This window comes from Megascapheus bottae, chromosome 5 (assembly GCF_031878675.1).
Source record: "Megascapheus bottae isolate mThoBot1 chromosome 5, mThoBot2.hap1, whole genome shotgun sequence".
NCBI lineage: Eukaryota > Metazoa > Chordata > Mammalia > Rodentia > Geomyidae > Megascapheus > Megascapheus bottae.
Genome location: NC_143513.1, coordinates 68,176,147 through 68,194,422, shown reverse-complemented (window position 1 = coordinate 68,194,422; position 18,276 = coordinate 68,176,147). Strand labels below are relative to the sequence as shown.

General features: G+C 45.2%; 1 protein-coding gene across 5 annotated transcripts; it reads right to left on the bottom strand.

Moving 5' to 3' along the window:
* Positions 1-498: 498 nt before the first annotated feature.
* Smkr1 (small lysine rich protein 1) lies at positions 499-16,662 on the bottom strand. 5 transcript variants are annotated; one of them, XR_016535441.1, is made up of 3 exons: positions 16,417-16,501; positions 15,846-16,026; positions 499-846 (listed from the first exon to the last, which is right to left on the bottom strand). XR_016535441.1 is itself a non-coding variant. In XM_090332388.1 (3 exons), exons 2-3 carry the CDS (start codon positions 15,888-15,890, stop codon positions 12,878-12,880), a joined length of 243 nt encoding a protein of 80 aa, XP_090188514.1. In that variant the 5' UTR covers positions 15,891-16,026; positions 16,579-16,662; the 3' UTR covers positions 12,568-12,877. The 5 variants fall into 5 exon arrangements, 3 of the variants coding, with proteins under 3 accessions (XP_090188514.1, XP_090188513.1, XP_090188516.1); XM_090332388.1 differs by lacking the exons at positions 499-846; positions 16,417-16,501 and adding exons at positions 12,568-13,075; positions 16,579-16,662; XM_090332387.1 differs by lacking the exon at positions 499-846 and adding an exon at positions 12,568-13,075.
* Between the last annotated feature and the right edge of the window lie 1,614 nt (positions 16,663-18,276).

Here is an 18,276-nt window from a genome sequence, read left to right as displayed (position 1 = left end):
AATAAATTTCTATTATCACTAAAAACAAAAGAAGTAATCAGTTGCTGGGTGTAGTGGCACCCATCTGTACTGCCAACTACTTCTGAGATAGAGACAGAATTGCAAGTAAGAAGTTGCTGGGAAAAAGTTAATGAGACCCTGCCTCTGAAACAAGTGGGTGTGGTAGCACATTCCTTGTAAGCACATCGACTGCAGAAGAAGAAAAATTGACTTTTTTCCTTTATATATTTCTGAATTATTTTAATTTGCTTTAGTGAGCATGTATTGCCTAATAAAAAACCAATATGGAAAAATGAATGTTTTTAACATGGGAAAATACTGTAATTAGTAAAAAAATAAAAAAATCTAGAGCATGAAATTTTGTATACAGTATGATCTCAGCTATAAAAAATGCATTTAAAAGCTAGGAAGGAAATATATCAAAATGTTAATAGGGACTGCCTCTGTGTGGTGAGATTATAGGATTATAGGTTTGTGTGTATGTGCTGCTTTTCTTTTCTATACTTTCTAAATGTCCCTAATTGTTTTTATAATTAAGAGAAAAATTAGGCCCCTCTGCCAAAAATGCATGGCAGGTTATAAAACCCAGGCAGCTGAGGCTGCTATGTCACCACCAGGCTGGCAAGCGTGCTAGCCCACTACTCCTCACCACCAGAGGGAACGTCTCTACTTCCAAGAGGACGAAGGATCAGTACAGATGGTTTTTCTTCAGGGCAGGACCTGATTCAAATTGCATGGGGTGAGAGCAGCAGGTGCCCAGGGAAGGTGTTTCCAGGAGAGTCACGTGGCTTGAACATGCTTCCAGTTCACAGCTGAGTGATTAGGCCCCTCCGAGAGGAAGCGTCTCTGAAGAAGGGAAGGAAGAAGGCTTAGGCACTCCCCGCCCTCGTGATAGTATTAGGGCTTAAACTCAAGGCTTAGCGCTCTCTGTTCATTTTTTCCCTCGAGGCTGGTGCTCTTCCTCTTGAGCCACAGTCCACTCCCGGCAGTGTTGTATGTGCGTGTGGCCGGTTTGGGGCCTGGACACGGTCCCTGAGCTTTTTTGCCCAAGGCTGGCTGGTGCTCTATCAACTGAGCCACAGCTCTACTTCTGGATTTGGGGTGGCTAGTTGGAGATAAGTCTCCGTATTTTCCTGCCGCAACAGATCTCAGCCTCCTGAGTAGCCAGGATTTCAAGTGTGAGCCACCAGCACCCACAGTCCAAGGGATGAAACATCTAGACTATTTGCCAACATTTTGGGAGAATCTTTGAAAACCATTTTGTCAACTGTTTTTCACCGAGGACTCCAATCTCTTTCTGAGCCTCTGCTGCCCACAGAGTAGTTCTTCCTTCTCTAATGCAGGCACTTCCCATCCTTGAATGCCAGGAATCACCTATTTCATTGAGGGAGTTAGTTGCTGTCATGAGCATTGTGTGTGTGTGTGTGTGTGTGTGTGTGTGTGTGTGTGTGTGTCCTACACCTTGAACTCAGAGACTTTCTTGCCTTTCAGACCTCAGCCTAAGTAGCTAGGACTCCAGGGATGAGCCTCATGAGTGGGGGTGCCCTCCAGTTACCTTGAGGGGAGCCACCACCTACCTTCTCATCGGGAGTCCAAGAGAAGGTCCAAGTCACTGTGGAGTGGGAACAGAATCATATAGCCTGGGACACTCGATCCCTAGCCCATCCTGGAGGCCATTAACCGGAGATTCTAGAGAGCCTGCAGAGCCCCTCATAGAGTCAGGATCTCTTCCATCCCCTTGTGACGCCTGTGGGTTAGGCTTACCTGCTCTTGGGCACTGACGATTTCTTCCCTTCTTTCACCCATAGCCTCCAACCCCCAGACCTCACACATCTGGCCACGCCCTTCTCAGACTCTGGGAGGAGCTGTGTCTTGTAGGTTCAGGGGGAAGTCCCAAGCCTGGCTACTACTTCTCTTAACCCATATCTCTTTCCCTTCCTTCCTTCTTCCAGCCTTTTCCTTCCCAGGGCTCTCGCCCCCGTTCCAGACAACTCCTGTGTGGATGTGTGCACTGTGATGAAAACACCAGCCATGGCACAGACTCTGTGACTTTGGTTAGTGTTGCCATACTCTCTGCCATCTATTACCAATGCTGCCAATAAAAAATGGTCAGCTAAGATTAAGACCATAAAATGCAGAAAACCCAGCTGACCCGCGTTGTGGAAATCATCGGTGTAGGTGGGGGAAAGAGGAAGGTGAGATGTGGTGCCTGCCTGGCCTGTGCGCTGGTAATGGAAGACCAGTGCAGCCTGGCCTCTTCCGGGGTTGGGACTCAGCTGCCTCCTCCCCAGGGAGCCTGCCAAAACCTTGGACTGAACCAAGTGAATGCCACAGGAAGAGATTTCCACCCTCTGTGGTTGGGAAGGTTCTGAGGTTGACAGTGCTTCTCAGAGTGGCATGGATACCAGAGGAAGAAAGGTGAAATAGGTCATGACCTTAACCTGGTCCCAGAACAACCAGGACAGATCTGGCCTTCTGGTTTTTAGGGCAAGGCCAGGAAAGGCAGGAAGTAGAGGAATCTTAGCGTTAATGGAATACAGGTGACAGCACAGTACATGCTAAGAGGGTGAAGGGTGGAGGCCCTGGTGGCAGGAGTGCCTCAATGCTTCTCTTTCCTCTCTCCCATGGTTGTGCGTACTTGGTACAGGAGCTTGAACTCAAGGTCTGATGCTCCTTTGGCTTTTTTGCTCAAGACTGGAGCTCTACCATTTAAGCCACAGTGCTACTTCCAGCTTTTTGCTGGTTAACTGGAGAGTCCTTCAGATTTATCTTCCTCATCTGACCTTGAACTACAACCCTCAAATCTCAGCTTCCTGAAAAACCAGGATTACTGTGTGAACCCCCCTTCCCCTCCCCGACTCTCCCATGCTTTAAATGAATCCCAGGACTTTGCCTTTATTCAGGTGTGGTTAGTTGATCAGACCATTTGTTATTGTTCCTTAGAGGAGACGGCATGCCATATGAAGCAGGATCACGTGATGAAGCAACAAAAACTGGCTGGGGAGGCAGAAGGATAGATGGAGAAAGGCCCAGTGTTTTTTGTAGCTAGACTCTTGCTATGCAGCCCAGGCACGTCTGGAACTCAGATCCTACTATATCATTCTCCTAAGATAGGCACCACCACATTTGATTTCTTGTTTTTGTGGAAAGACACATTTCCCACTTTATGGGAATGGAGACAGGCAGGATAGCTGAGCAGCTTTGACTGGGTGGTTTGGATCCTTAAACCAGGCTCTGGCTTCTTTGTTCCTAGCTCTGGTACCTGCCTGTGTGCGGTGATTTAGGTCATAGAGATAAATAGCAGGCTTAATACAGGAGCACCAGAGTGTGGGGGAGGGGCAGACACCTTCTCCCTCCTTCCCTTTTCTCTCCCCTCCTGTTGGCATGGGTATGAGAACCAAAATGGCAAAATAAGAGTCACTCACTCTCAGGCACTTCAACAGCCCATTGTGTCTTCAGCCAGTGGAAAGCTACACTACCTGGACTTTCACTTCATTAGTTGCTGTTAGGTACCGTGGGCTGGAAAATGGATCGGAAGGAAGAATCTGTGTACAGAAGCTTCCCTCCTTAGGTCTCCCTCTGGCTGTACAACTTCAGCCTCTGAAAACACTCTGGAGCCAGTTGGGGTGGTTCTGCATCATTTTCATACCTTCAGTGACCATTCCTGGGCCAGACTCAGTGAATCAGAACTAGTCAGCCATCCAGATGAAGTGATTGTCTTAGGAAGACATTTCAGGGGACAGCAGAGGTCTGGGGAACACTTGCATTTAAATTGGTTCCCCAACTGGGACACCAATAAGATGCATCTATATTTCTTCTTTCTTTTTCCCCCATTGGTACTGGGGGTTGAACTCGGGGCCTTTGACTTACTAAGCTAGATACTGTACCACTTGAGCCACACCACCTTTTTTGCTTTAGATATTTTTTTAGATACCACACCAACATTTTTTGCTTTAGATATTTTTTAGACAGGGTCTTGTGACATTCAGTGCAGTCAGGAGGAAGTCAACACCATTATCCGGGGAAACCATACCTTGCGTGAGGACCCAGGACACACAGTTGCTCTGGAGTGCTCACTGTCCTGAGCGGTCCAGAGGAGGCTGGCACCCTTTGACCTTTCCAAAATCAGGGCTGTTTCATAAACACTCAACAAAGACAGTCTTTTTGGTTCTCCTGGAACCAGGTTGAAAAGAAATCTACCACCTTGGATGAAGATGGAAATGCTCTCTCCTTTTCAAATTCCTAGTAGTTTCTGTATATTCCACACCAGAAAGTTTACTAAATATAATAGTAGACATCTTTTTCTTTTTTTGTTGGTCTTCGGTCTTGGACTCTGGGCCTGGGTGTTGTCCCTGAGTCCTTCAGCTCAAGGTTACCGCCCAACCTCTTGAGCCACAGCGCCACGTCTGGTTTTCTGGGGGTTAAATGGTCTGGCTTTGAACCCTGATTCTCAGATCTCAGTCTCCTGAGTAGCTAGGATTACAGGTGTGAGCCATAACACCCAGCAGTAGACGCCTTTCAAAGCAAACTTTTTTTTTCCCCCCGTAGGTCATGGGCTTGAACTCAGCCTGGGTGCTGTCCCTGAGCTCTTCAGCTTAAGGCCAAACCCCACTTCCCAGCAAACTTATTTCTTAAAATCTTCCATGTCTATAAATTTCATAAAGGTTAGGAAATCTATAGTTCCTCTCTTTGAATGTTCATACTTAATCTTGCCTATCTCCTACACAAGAATATCTTTTGTAGAATTTCTGATGAGAGAGCACTATTTCAATGAAGTGATTTCTTTCTTTTTTCCGGAGCTGGGGACTGAATTCAAGGCCTTGCACTTGCCAGGCAAGGGCTCTTCTGCTGAGCTAAATCCCCAACCCCCAATGAAATGATTTCTAATGGACACACTTTTATTTTCTTTCTAGAGGCACTAGGATTTGAACTCAGGACCTTGTGCTTGCAAGTACTCTACCACTTGAGCCATACCTAGCAAGCCAGTAGCTTTGTCATGATCACTTCCAGTTGACACTGTGATTACCCCAAACTTGGACACCATTTTTTTTTTTTTTTGCCAGTCCTGGGGCTTCAACTTAGGGGCTGAGCACTGTCCTTGGGCTTTCTCAAGGCTGAGCTCTACCACTTGAGCCACAGCACCACTTCTGGCTTTTTCTATGTGGTACCGAGGAATCGAACCCACGTCTTTCTGCACACTAGGCAAGCACTCTACTGCTAGGCCAAACTCCCAGCCCCAGCCACCATTTTCTAAAATTCTTGACTCATCCTACCCAGACTTTCTGGAAGAAAGTGAAATTAAATCCTCCTACATGCCTTTAAAAATGTATACTCTATACACCAGTTGTCGAGGTAACCTCTTCATGGGGCTGTAGCTCCTTTTGTATATTTTGGAACTGATGGACTGTTACCATGTGAACAAGAGTGGTTTTAAACAAAGCAAGTTTTGGTACTTATCTTTGTCTCTTATGAGAACAAAACTCACAACCTTGAGGGAGCTGAGATGACTTCATGATCAAACGACTGCAGTCCCTTGTTGACCCAGAAGTTACAAGCGCTTCAGTTCATTTCTTCTTTGAATATTATTTTTAAAATGTTTTGATCATTTGTTTTTCATGGCACTGGGGCATGAACTCAAAGCCTCGCACTTGCTAGACAGAGGTTCTGCTTTTGAGATAGGGTCTTGCTTCCTGGAAGGTGTGCACCTGATCCATGATCCAGTTGAGGTTTCCTGTCACAGCTGGGATGACAGGCACCTGCCACTGCACCCTGCTATTGACTGAGATACTATTTATTTAATACGATTACCCTATTAAGGAGGACACTACATATACACCTAGAAACTAAGTTACTATACATCAATGTGGGCGATGAGGGTCACATTCAGAACGTAGCCTACAGAAGTTTTATCTGTAATTTTCCATAGGAGTGTCAGATTCTGGGGGGTGCTGGTAGCTCACACCTATAATCCTGGCTACTCAGGAGCTGAGAACGGAAGATTGCAGTTCAGAGCCAGCCCAGGTAGGAAAGATGCTGAGACATTTATCTCCAAACTATAAGTGAGGCTGAGTTTCAAAGTTAGTTTTGAGGAAAAAAATAAAACCTAAGGGACAGTGTCCAGACCCTGAATTCAAGTCGCATTTAAAAAGAGGAAATGTTGGAGTGGGAAGTAGTGTATGGCTCCAGGGGTAGGGCGGAAGCCTTGAGCTGAAGAGCTCAGGGAAAATGCCCAGGCCCAGAATTCAAGGCCCACGACCCACAAAAAAAAAAAAAAAAAATTGAGAATATAGGGACTGGGAGTGTGGCCTAGTGGTAGAGTGCTCACCTCGCATGCATGAAGCTCTGGATTCAATTCCTCGGTACTACATACATAGAAAAAGCCAGAAGTGGCACTATGGCTCAAGTGGCACTAGCCTTTAGCAAAATGTGTCCAAGGACAGTGCCCAAGCCCTGAGTTCAAGCTGCAGGACTGGCAAATATATATATATATATATATATATATATATATATATATATATATATACACCTGGGTATACACCAGGGTGCTGAATTCTGGGTGTTTTGTTTTGTTTTTTCCATTGTTGTTTTTGCAGTACTGAGATTTGAACTCAAGACCTTGTGCTTGCCAGGGAGGTGATCTACTACTTAAGCCTTGCCCCTGTCCTTTGTTTTGTTTTCTTCAGATAGGGTTTTACATTTATTTGCTTTAGACAGCCTTGGACAGCAACTCTCTGGCCCCTCCTACATAGCTGAGATTACACCCATGTGTCCTGTATACATTTTGATAATTCTGGCACCAATGTATTTTGAGACAGTTATCTTATTTGAGCAATCTCTTTTTTTCTTTTCCTTTTCCTTCTCCTCCTCCTCCTCCTCCTTCTTCCTTCCTCTTCTTCCTCCTTCTTCCTCCTTCTTCTTCTTCTTCTTCTTCTTCTTCTTCTTCTTCTTCTTCTTCTTCTTCTTCTTCTTCTTCTGCTTTTTTTTTTTTTTGGGTGGGTCATGGGGCTTGAACTTGGCCTGGGCACTGTCCCTGAGCTCTTCAGCTCAAGGCTACCACCCTACCCTTGAGTCAAGCCCCACTTCTCGTTTCTAGAGGTTAACAGGAGATAAAGAGTCTCAGGGCCTTTTGTGCCCAGGCTTTTGATCATCAGATCTCAGCCTCTCAAGTAGCTAGGGTTACAGGCATGAATCTCCGCTGGCTAGGGCAATCTCTTTAAGAGTTAAAACGGCAGAAGAAAATGTGGCCAGTGGTAAGAAAAGTTTGTGTGCTTTGCTCAGATATCCTCAAAGCTTTGGGTTCCTAGACAGGTAATACAGAAATCTTAGTGCAGAGATGAAGAAATTTGAGGACGGTAGTCAGGGAAGCCTATATGGCTGTCTTCACTTAACTCTGGTGCTCCTTATCCCTCAGCCTCTTTTTTTGTTTGTTTGCCACACACACACACACATCAACTCAGTGCCTGGACACTGTCCCTTTTGCTTTCTTTGCTAGTGCTCTACTCATCATTTGAGCCACAATGCTACTTCTAGCTTTTTGGTAAATTGGAGAGAACAGTCTCATAGACTTTACTGAATAGTTTGATTGTTATCCTTAGATCTCAGCGTCTTAAGTAGCTAGGACTGGTGGATATGAGCCACCAATGCACAGCCTTTTTTTTTTTTGCCAGTCCTGGAGCTTGAACTCAGGGCCTGGATACTGTCCCTGAGCTTTTTGCTCAAGGCTAGCACTCTACCACTTAAACCACAGCACAACTTCTGGCTTTTTCTGTTTATGTGGTATACAAGGAATTGAACCCAGGGCTTGGTGCATGCCCTGCTAGGCCAAACTCCTGCCCCAGTCCCTTTTGTTTTGAGACAGTCTCATTAGGTAGTCAGGCTGGCCCTCAAACTTAATAATTCTCCTGCCTCAACTTTCTGGGTGCTAGAATTAAAGATGTGTGCCACCATACTTAGCCTGTTCCTTTATTGTCTTCTGGATCTCCTTTCACTAGAAAAGGCAATGCCCAGCTGTGGCAGTTATTCCTGTTATTCTACCACTATTTCAAGCTCTCCTTTAGGAAATGGTATGACAGTACAGTTCTTGCCTCCCTCAGAAATAAGCATAGCCACATGACCACCTTGGCTAGTAGGAGAACTGTGTCACTTCCAAGTGGGAACTTAAAGACCCCATATGCAAGTTCTTTCTTTTCTTCTGCTCCAGCAAGCTGCATCGTTCCAGAGGTGGTGGCTAAAATCATGAGTTGAGAAACCCTTTCTTTGTTTTTCTCCTTTCTTCCTTCTTTCCTTCCTTCCTTCTTCCTTTCTCCTTTTTATACTGATACTAGGGCTTGACCTTTTAGTTCAACACTGGCATTCTATCACTTGAGCCACACCTCTACTTCTGGCCTTTTGCTGCTTTCTGAAGACAAATATCTTAGAGGCTTCTTGCCCAGGTTGGCTCAGTAGCTAGGATCCCAGATGTGAACCACCAAGCTCGGGCTCCTCCTTTCTTTTCCTCAGCATTGTGTCAGAGTGACAGAAAGTTGATTAATATGCCTGATTTTCTCCCTGTCCCTGTACTCAGCAACTGTGTACTGTCAGATCTTCTAGCTACACATTAACATGGCTGCAAGCATTCATGACAGTCTTAGTTTCCATTGGTGATATGGTGGGAATACTACAAAAACAAAATAATTTCTATACAAACAAGAGGAAGCCAGGCACTAGTAATCCTGGTTAGTCAGGAGGCTGAGATTGCACTTCACAGGTAGCCTGGGCACTGGTGGCTCACGCCTGTAATCCTAGCTACTTGGGAGGCTGAGATCTGAGGATCATGGCTCAAAGTCAACCCAGGCAGTAAAGTCTGCAAAACTCATCTCCAATAAACTACTCAGAAAAAGTCAGAAGTGGTGCTAGGGCTCAAGTGGTACAGTGCCATCCTTTGATTATAAAGAAGCTCAAGGATAGCACTAAGGCTTTAAGTTCAAGCCCCAGGACTAGCAAAAGAAAGAAAGAAAGAGGGCCAGGAGTTTGGCCTACTGGTTAAAGTGCTTGCCTAGCATGCACAAAGACCTGGGTTCGATTCCTCGGTACCACATACATAGAAAAAAGCCGGAAGTGGTGCTGAGGCTCAAGAGGTAGAGCTCTAGCCTTGAGAAAGCCCAAGGACAGTGCTCAGGCCCTGAGCTCAAGCCTAGGACTGGCAAAAAAAAAAAAAAAAGAAAGAGAGAAAGAGAGAGAGAGAGAGAGAGAGAGAGAGAGAGAGAGAGAGAGAGAGAGAGAGAGAGGGGGGGGGGGAACTGAGCTGGGCATTGTGGTTCATGGCTGTAATCCTAGCTACTCAGGAGGCTGACATCTGAGGATCATGGTTCAAAGCCACCCTAGGTTGGAGACTCTTATCTCCAATTAACCTCTAGAAAACAGGACAATGTCCTGGACCCAGTCCTGGACCCAGAGTTCAAGCTCCATGACCCACAAAAAAAAAAAAAAAAACAACAACAAGAAAAATTGCTCAAATAATCTCAACTAAAACTTCTATTATTAAATATAAAAAAAGAAAATATAACATCCAAGAAATCCAAAAGATTATGAGGTACTATTTTCAAAACCTATACTCAAATGAGATGCCTAAGCTGAACTAAGAAGATAAAATAAAGTAACCCATAACAAGCAATGAGATTGGGAAGTAATAGTCTCCCAATAAGAAGTCCCGTTCTGGATGGATTTACAGCTGAATTCTAGAAGACCTTTAAAGAAGAACTACCACCAGTACTCGTCAAAGATCTGAGGATCAACAACAATATAAAAGGAGAATCTACAGACTAATTACTTTGATGAACACAGACACAAAGTTCCTTAATAAAATACTTGCTAACAGAATTGGACAACTAATCAAAAGAATATACATTATAACCAAGTCAACTTTATCCCAGAGATGCAAGGCTGGTTTAATATAAATCAATAAACATAATATATATTAACAGAGCAAAAGTCAAGAATCACAAGGAACAGCTCAACAGATGTAGAAAAAGCCTGATACAATCCAACATCTGTTTATGGTAAAAGCTTTAGAGAAACTAGTAATAGAAGAAACGTATCTCAACATAAAAAAGGCCCTATAAAACAGAACTAAATGGTAAATAAGCTAAAACAATTTCCTCCAAAATCAGGAACGAGGCAAGAATGGCCAATCTCTTCATTCCTTTTTTAGTATAAAACTGGAATTCTTTACTAGAGTAATAAGGCAAGAGAAAGTCATAGAGGGGATTCAAATAGGAGAGGAGAAATCAAAATATCCCTGTTTGCAGATGACACCCTCAAACTTTTAGAACTGATCAATAACTTTGGCAAAGTACTTGGATACAAATCCCAAAAGATTCAGTAGCTTCCCTGCATACCAACAATGTATAGTCAGAGGGAAACCAGGAAACCATTTAACATAGCCTCAAAAAAAAGGGGGGGCGGGCCTAAGAGTTTGGCCTAGTGGTAGAGTGCTTGCCTAGCATGCACGAAAACCTGGGTTCGATTCCTTGGTACCACCTACATAGAAAAAACCAGAAATGGTGCTGTGGCTCAATTGGTACAATTCTAGCCTTGAGAAAGCCCAAGAACAGCACTTAGGCCCTGAGTTCAAGACCCAGGACTAGCAAAATAAATAAATAAAGAACAGAAACTGAGCCGGATGTGGTAGCTCACCCCTGTAATTCTAGCTACTCAGAAGGCTGAGATCTGAGAATTGGGGTTCAAAGCCAGCCCCGGCACGAAAGACAAACTGAGACTGTTATCTCCAATTAATCACTAGAAAAATGGCTATGGTTCGGGGTAGGGTGGTAGCCTTGAGCTGAAGAGCTCACACCTGTAATTCTAGTTATTTAGGAGACTTAGGATGTGAGAATCATGGTCTGAAGCCAACCAGGGCAGAAAAGTCTCAGTGAGATTCTTCAATTGACCTACTAAAAAAAAGGAAGTGGCACTTTGGCTCAAACCTTGAGCTCAAAGAGGCTCAGAGGACTGGACAAAAAAAGAAAGAAAGAAAGATAGAAAGAATAAGAATAGCAATAAACTTAGGAAAAAATGCTCAACATCCCTGGCCATAAAGGAAATGCAAATCAAAACAACAATGAGATTCCATCTTACCCCAGCATCAAGAATTCAAACAAGGGATGGGAGTGTAGCCTAATGGTCAGAGTGCTTGCCTAGGTTCATGAAGCCCCAAGTTAGATTCCTTCGTACCAAATACAGAAAAAGCTGGAAGTAGTGCTGTGGCTCAAGTGGCAGAGCACTAGCCTTGGGCAAAAAGTGTCCAAGGACAGTGCTCAGGCCCTGCATCAAGCCCCAGGACTGTCAAAAAAAAAAAAGAATTCTAACAACTATTCAAATAATAAATGCTGGTAAGGACTGGTGAAAAAGGAACCTGATTACACTGCTGATGGGAATAAAAACTAATATAACTACTCTGGAAGGTGGTTTTAGAGATTCCTCAAAAGCTAAATGTAGAACTTACCTATGACCCAGCCATACCACAATTAAGCATCTCCCCAGAACATATTAAGTCAGGATATGGTAAAAAAAAATCAAAAGGCAAACAACAACAAACATGCATATGCATGTTTATAATATTCCTAATATTCATAATAACCCAAGTATGGAAATAGCTTAGATACCTTAAAATACATAAGTGGCTCAAGAAAGGTGGCACATATACACAATGGAATTTTACTCATCCATTAGAATATTACATCATTTTCAGGGGAATGGATAGCCCTAGAATAAATCATGTTAAATGAAGTAACCCAGGCTTAGAGTGATAAATGGCACATATTTTCTCTCTTATGTGGAAGCTAGATCTAAAATACAACTATTAGGCTGGGGGTTTATCCTGTGGTAAGAGTGCTTGCCTAGCATGCACAAAGACCTGGGTTCAATTCCTTGGTACCACATACATAGAAAAAAGCCGGAAATGGTGTTGTGGCTCAAGTGGTAGAGTGCTAGTCTTGAGAAAGCCCAAGGACAGTGCCCAGACCCTGAGTTCATGCCCCAGAAATGGCAAAAAAAAAAAAAATACAACTATGCATGATAACAGGACTCAATGCATTTACACACAAATTGACTGAAGGAGGAGAAATCCAAAGGCATAACTTTTCTGAACAACTAAAGCACTTTTCATCAAAACAAATACCAGGAAATGGAAACATATTTTTGAGGGGCTTAGATAGAGGGGGGACAGCAAGTATAGGCAAATGGAGTCATTATATTTACTGTATACTGTGTAAAAAATGAACTATGGTAACTTGTAGTTAGGGATGGGGGGAAGTTGGGGGAGAATGAAGAAAGGGGTGACACTAACAAGTATTGTGTTCATAATCTGACTTGCAGAATTGTAACCCCTTGTACAACTCCTTAATACGAACAATTTAAAAAGAAGAAAGCCAAGAGAGCTTGGGTGTCATGTCCTGTTAGTGGGGGGGAAAAAAAGGGAACAGTGCCTAGGAGAGGATATTCATAAGAAAGCATGTGCTTTTTTTGGCCAGGTCTTCTATAAATAATGAACTCCTTTTTGTGAAAGAAGACATGCTATGCAAATTAGAATTTCTTTTTGAGAGCAAGATTTAATTCTGGTCCAGAATTATGGCTTAGTGAGTTTTTAAGTACTATCACTTCTACCATACTGTTGTAAGAATCACTCAGGCTTTTCCCTCCCTTAAGTGTTCTTAAAAATGGCTAACCACAGCCGGCTTAGCCAAGGAAGGGAAACACATTTACCATCATTTACTACAGAGAAGGACACGGCCACGCATTTCTTGGTGTCCCCAGTAAAGTCTATTTTGCCTACAGTCACTGTGTTGTCCTGATTTCTCTCACTGATGTTCTGTAATAAGATACTCTCCACTTCCATCGCTTAAGTCTTGTTTTTGCCCTTTTTCCCTTTGGGCGCACCTGGCCAGGGGAAGCCCCTCAGGTACAGGCAGTCGGCCACATTGTGGGCAATGTAATAGAGGTTCAACATGGCTGCCGGGCTAAGGATGTCCACCTCGGGCTTCTTCTGCTTCTTCCCGCGAGACTTTCCTTGGCCTTTTCCTTTCTTCCCTTTACCTGGCTTTCAAACACAAGGGCAGATATGAGTGAGAACATTCATTTCTACAACGTTGACATCATTTTCCTCGTTTCCTTATTCAATATAAGAAGGAAACCCCCAACATGAAAAAATTCAGTGTTGACAAAGAAGTCAAAATAACTAGAAGGGTCTGATAGTCCATAATACAAATGACAGATTAAGGTTTTTTGTTTTTGTGCCAGTACTGAGACTTGAACTCAAGAGTCTTGGTGATAGCTTTTTTGCTCAAAGCTAGTGCTTTACCACTTGAGTCACAGCTCACATCCAGCTTTTTGGTAAGTAATTGGAGTTTTCCTACTTTCCTGACCAGGCTGGCTTCAAACTACCTTTCAATAATCTAGGATTAGGGGCTGGGAGTTTGGCCTAGTGGTAGAGTGCTTGTCTAGCATACACGAAGACACGGGTTCAATTTCTCGGTACCACATACATAGAAAAAAAAAAGGCAGAAGTGGTGCTATGGCTCAAGTGGTAGAGCTGTAGTCTTGAGAAAGCCCAAGGACAGTGCTGAGGCCCTGAGTTCAAGCCCCAGGACTGACAAAAAAAAAAAGCTAGGATTTCAGGTATAACCAGCTTGCTTGCATTTGAAAATGTTAAACATAAGAAATTCATTGCATATTAATTATACTTCTATAATTCTTTTAGGAAACTATTACAGGGAAGCTGAGTGTATTCTGTGGCTTTTGGCTGTTTCTGGTTTCAGAACACAGAGCTCCCAACTTAAACTCCTCAGACTCCATAAGGAAGACCACTCAGCTCTACCTACATGGGGCCTTCTTTCTAGTTCCCAAACTTCCCAAGGTCCTCCTGGTGCACTCCTTCTTCTTGCAGGCCTTCATGTAACTTAAGGGTGTAAGTTGTGGCCTCTGCTCAAGAAAACCTCCCTAGCAGGGCAGTGGTGGCTCATGCCTGTAATCCTAGCTACTCAGGAGACTGAGATCTGAGGATATAGGTACTAAACCAACCTAGTACACACATCTGAGAGACTCATCTCCAGTTAACCAATGAAAAGTCAGAAGGCAAGGCATAGATGAAGTAGTCTTGCCCAAAAAAGCCATTCTAGAGTGTGAAGCCCTCAGTTCAACCCCCAGAATCAAAAAACAAGAACCACCATCACCACCACACAGAGTTCACCACCAAATTCTTTTCTCTTGACCAATATCTGGCATACCAAAGGGATAAATAAATATTTATGGAATGAATGAATTGCAATTCAGATGCCATTCAGGACTTAGGTTTTGAAGGAAAACATGAATGCCTGCTTTTCTCAATTTTAAGATACCACCTTCATTCATTCAACAAATATTCACAGATAGCTGCTGTGTATCTGGCTCTGTATGAGACAGACCACAAAGCACATCTGGTTGTTATGATGTTCAGAGTCCAGTGAGAAAATGACTGGGTCACAAACACATTTGCTGATCAACTATTCTGGGAAAGAAGTTTCCTTGGAGTTCATGGACATTATGACAGCACAGGACAAGGAAGGGACAGCAAGGAAGGATCTCTAAGGAATGAGACTGAAAGATAGGGAATTTCTACTAGGACAAACAGCCTGTTCAAAAGCACTGAGGTTACAAAAAACAGGGACAGTTGAAGGACCAAAACAAACAACAAATCCAAACCAATCAGTGTGATTAATTCATAGGTAACCAGGATAGTGAGAGAGTTCAGTCTGAAATACCTTTGAGACAACTCTGGCCCATAGCCTCTGTTAACTAAGACACTGGACTTTAATCCAAGCAGCAAAAGGAAGCCATTAACTTTTAAGGGCTTCAATTCTGTGGGTCCCTGATGAATACTGGCAGTATTAAGCAGATGAGTTAACCCAGGAATGCCTCTGCATAAAGGAAAAAAAAATACTTAGCTGAAGAGGGAGCCAGTGACTCATACCTGTCACTCTAGCTACTCAGGAAGCCGAGATCCAGAGGATCATGATTCAAAGTCATCCTGGGCAAAATGTCTGCAAGACTCCATCTCCAAAATAAATAGCAAAAAAGCTGGGTTGGAGATATGGCTTGAGTGATAGAGCACCAGTCAAATAAGCCAAGATGAGCAAGCCAAACAAACAGAAGGGTCTGAGTTCAAACCCTATTACTACCAAACAAGGAAAAAAAGGAAAAAAGAAATATTAGCTTAACAATCATAAAGCTCTAAGTTCAAGCCGTGGTACAGCAAAAATTTTAAAAAAAAGTACTTTTCTTTATACTTAGTACCAGGAGGAACTGGAAGGACCACAAATGTACCCAGCACAGTTTTGTATTGTAGTCTAATGGATAAGGAGGGAGGCTTTCCGAGGCAAAACAGACAATTAAGGTGCCTTAAGTGAGGAGGAGCGAGGGTTGGGATAGGTGCTTAAGGAGCTACAAGAAACAAGAGGTCCTGCTGGGCGCTGGTAGCTCATGCCTATAATCCTAGCTACTCAGGAGGCTGAAATCTGAGGATCAAGGTTCAAAGCCAGCCCAGATACAAAAGGACCTGAGACTCAATTAACCCCTAGAAAACGGGAAGTGGGGCTTGGCTCAAGGGTAGGGTGGTAGCCTTGGGCTGAAGAGCTCAGGGACATCGCCTAGGCCGAGTTCAAACCCCAAGCCCCCCCCCCCCCCCCAAAAAAAAAAGGAAGGAAAGAAGAGATCCTTCTAAACTGAGTCTTAAGAAGAGCAACAGTCCAGGATGAGCCAGGTACAGGATGCTTCTAGAAGAATGTGGGTTGAGTGTGAGATGTGACTTGACTGCTCAGCAAACTCGTACTTACTTTAGCGGACAGTGGTGCCTCCCTTGGGACTTGGGGCGGGGCCATCAAGCACACAGCGGGTTTGGAAAGAAGCGTGAGGAGGAGGAGGTCACATACTCCGGGATGAGAGCTTGAGGAGCAGGTGGGTTTGGACAAACGGCTGTGCAGTGGTGGGACCAGGGCTCACTTTCTACTCCATAGTCTGCAAAGAATCCCGCCCCGGGGGGTGGGGGTGAGACGCGGATCCTAGCGCTCCCGCTCGGCTCTTTCAATCACAGCTGGCGCTCGCCACCTGAGCTCCGCCTCCAGCCTGGCCTTTGGCTGGTGAGCTGGTAAGAGTCTCCCGAGCCTGTCTGCCCCGGCTGGCTACGAACCTGCTCTCCTCAGACGTCAGCCTCCTGAGTCTTGTTTCCCGCGTTTTCGGTGCTCAACAGAACTAAGCGTCAAAAACCTGCCACTTTGCAGAGAGAGGGCTCAGCCCTGTTTCTTGGGCGGGCGCAGGGCTGGATGGGCCCTTCACGAGGCCAGGCTGCCGCGGGGGACGCCCCCACCCCTGAGGCCGAACAGCGCGCCCCGGACGGGGGTTAATTACCATGGTCATCGCCTCCTCCGCAGAGGAGAGCAGGCCACACGCTCCCTTTCCTGGTACGCGGTGAAACGACCCCAAGCCCCCGATGTCCCGGGTGCGGGACCCCTGCACCGACCTCCGCTGCGTCCCCAGCCTTCTCTAACACACTGTCAGCCACCCAAGCACCTGAACGCGAGGCCGCAGCCCGTCTCGCGCCGGGTTCCACAGGCGCTCAGCCCGGAGGCGGCGGACCGCTGGGCGCACGCGCACAAACGCAGCGGCAGCGCGCTGCTGGGCGGGGCTGTGCACTGCTTACCTGTTGCCATGACACCGGGGCCGGGCCACGCCGCGGGTGGAGCGGGCCGGGCCCGAGGGCTGCCGGCGGCTGGGCTGCACCCTGCTGGCCTGGCGGGGCCTTCACTGCCCGCGAGGGCTACCGCAGCTGCGATCGCCGGACCCCGTGGCTGGACCCCAGCTCCGCTGTCCCGCAGATAGTTTGGGCTGGGCCTGGGACAAGGAGGCCGGGCGAGTGGATCTGGCCCGCGCTGTAAAGGCACGGCTGCTGGCCACGGGCCTTGGATGAACCACCATACACGGTGACCTCTTTTTTCTTTTTCTTTCTCTTTCTTTTCTTTTTTTTTTTAAATTTTTGTCGGTCGTGGGGCTTGAACTCAAGGCCTGGGCACCGTCCTTGGGCTTTCTCAAGTCTAGTGCTCTACCACTTGAGCCCCAGCACCACTTCTGGCTTTTTCTGTGTATCTGGTACCCAGGAACCGAACCCCGATCTTCGTGTATGTAGGCAAGCACTCTACCCCTAGGCCAAACTCCTAGCCCCAGACTCACATTTTTTTTAAAATTTTTATTGTATATTTTATATTGTATATATTTTATATTGTAAGTAATAGAAGGGTTACATTGTATTTGCCAGATAGAAGGTGCATTACTTAACAATCATTGCTACCCCTTCTCATGTTGTCCCCATTTCCCTCTCCCACCCCCCAGACTCACACTTTTTTTTTTTTTTTTTTGCCAGTCCTGGCCTTGAGCTCAGGGCCTGAGCACTGTCCTTGGACTTTCTCAAGGCTAGAGCTCTACCACTTGAGCCCCAGCACCACTTCCTGCTTTTTTCTATGTATGTGGTACTGAGGAATTGAACCAGGGTCTTCATGCATGCTAGGCAAGCACTTTAACCACTAGGCCAAACTCCCAGTCCCCCAGACTCACACTTTTAAAATGACTTTGTCACTATTTTATTCAGCAAGCAGGCATTCAGCGCCTGTCATGTGCTTGGCTCTGCTAGACACCGGGAATCCAGACTGAAACAAGGTTCTTGTTTTTAAGGGTTTGGACTGGAGTGTGAAATGTAGATCACGGCCACAATTGAGTGATAAGTGTATTGCATTTGGCTGTGAGGGGTTTGTGCAAGAGCATGTGGTGACTGGGTAAAATTTATGAGGTATTGTGGAAGTGACCATCAGGATGACCAGGAACTGGCAACTCTGCCAAAAATGGGACAGGACATTGCAGGATCAGGGAAGGAGGAAGAGAGTATGGCAACAATAAAGTGAAAGTGCTTTGGAAACTGAACAACTTAAAAATATTATCTTCAACTGGTTGTACAAAGAAGTTGTCATTTAACAAAGCAGTGTATGAGTACAGTGCACCTTGATCCATGTCACCCCTTTCAACATTCTCACCCATCCCCCCTCTAGCCACCCCTTCCCTCATTCTTAGTGTTTTTTTGTTGTTGTTGGTCATGGGGGCTTGGAATTCTGGGCCTGGGCACTGTCCCTGAGATCTTGAGCTCAAGGGTACCACCCTACCCCTTAAGCCATAGCACCACTCCTGGTTTTCTGGTGCTTAATTAGAGATAAGAGTCTCATG

Coding starts and splice junctions, on each gene's coding strand:
- Smkr1 (XM_090332388.1), bottom strand. CDS start 15,890: ATGGCCCCGCCCCAAGTCCCAAGGGAGGCACCACTGTCCGCTAAA. Junction 13,076..15,845: donor AGGCACCACTGTCCGCTAAA/GTAAGTACGAGT, acceptor TGTGTTTGAAAG/CCAGGTAAAGGGAAGAAAGG.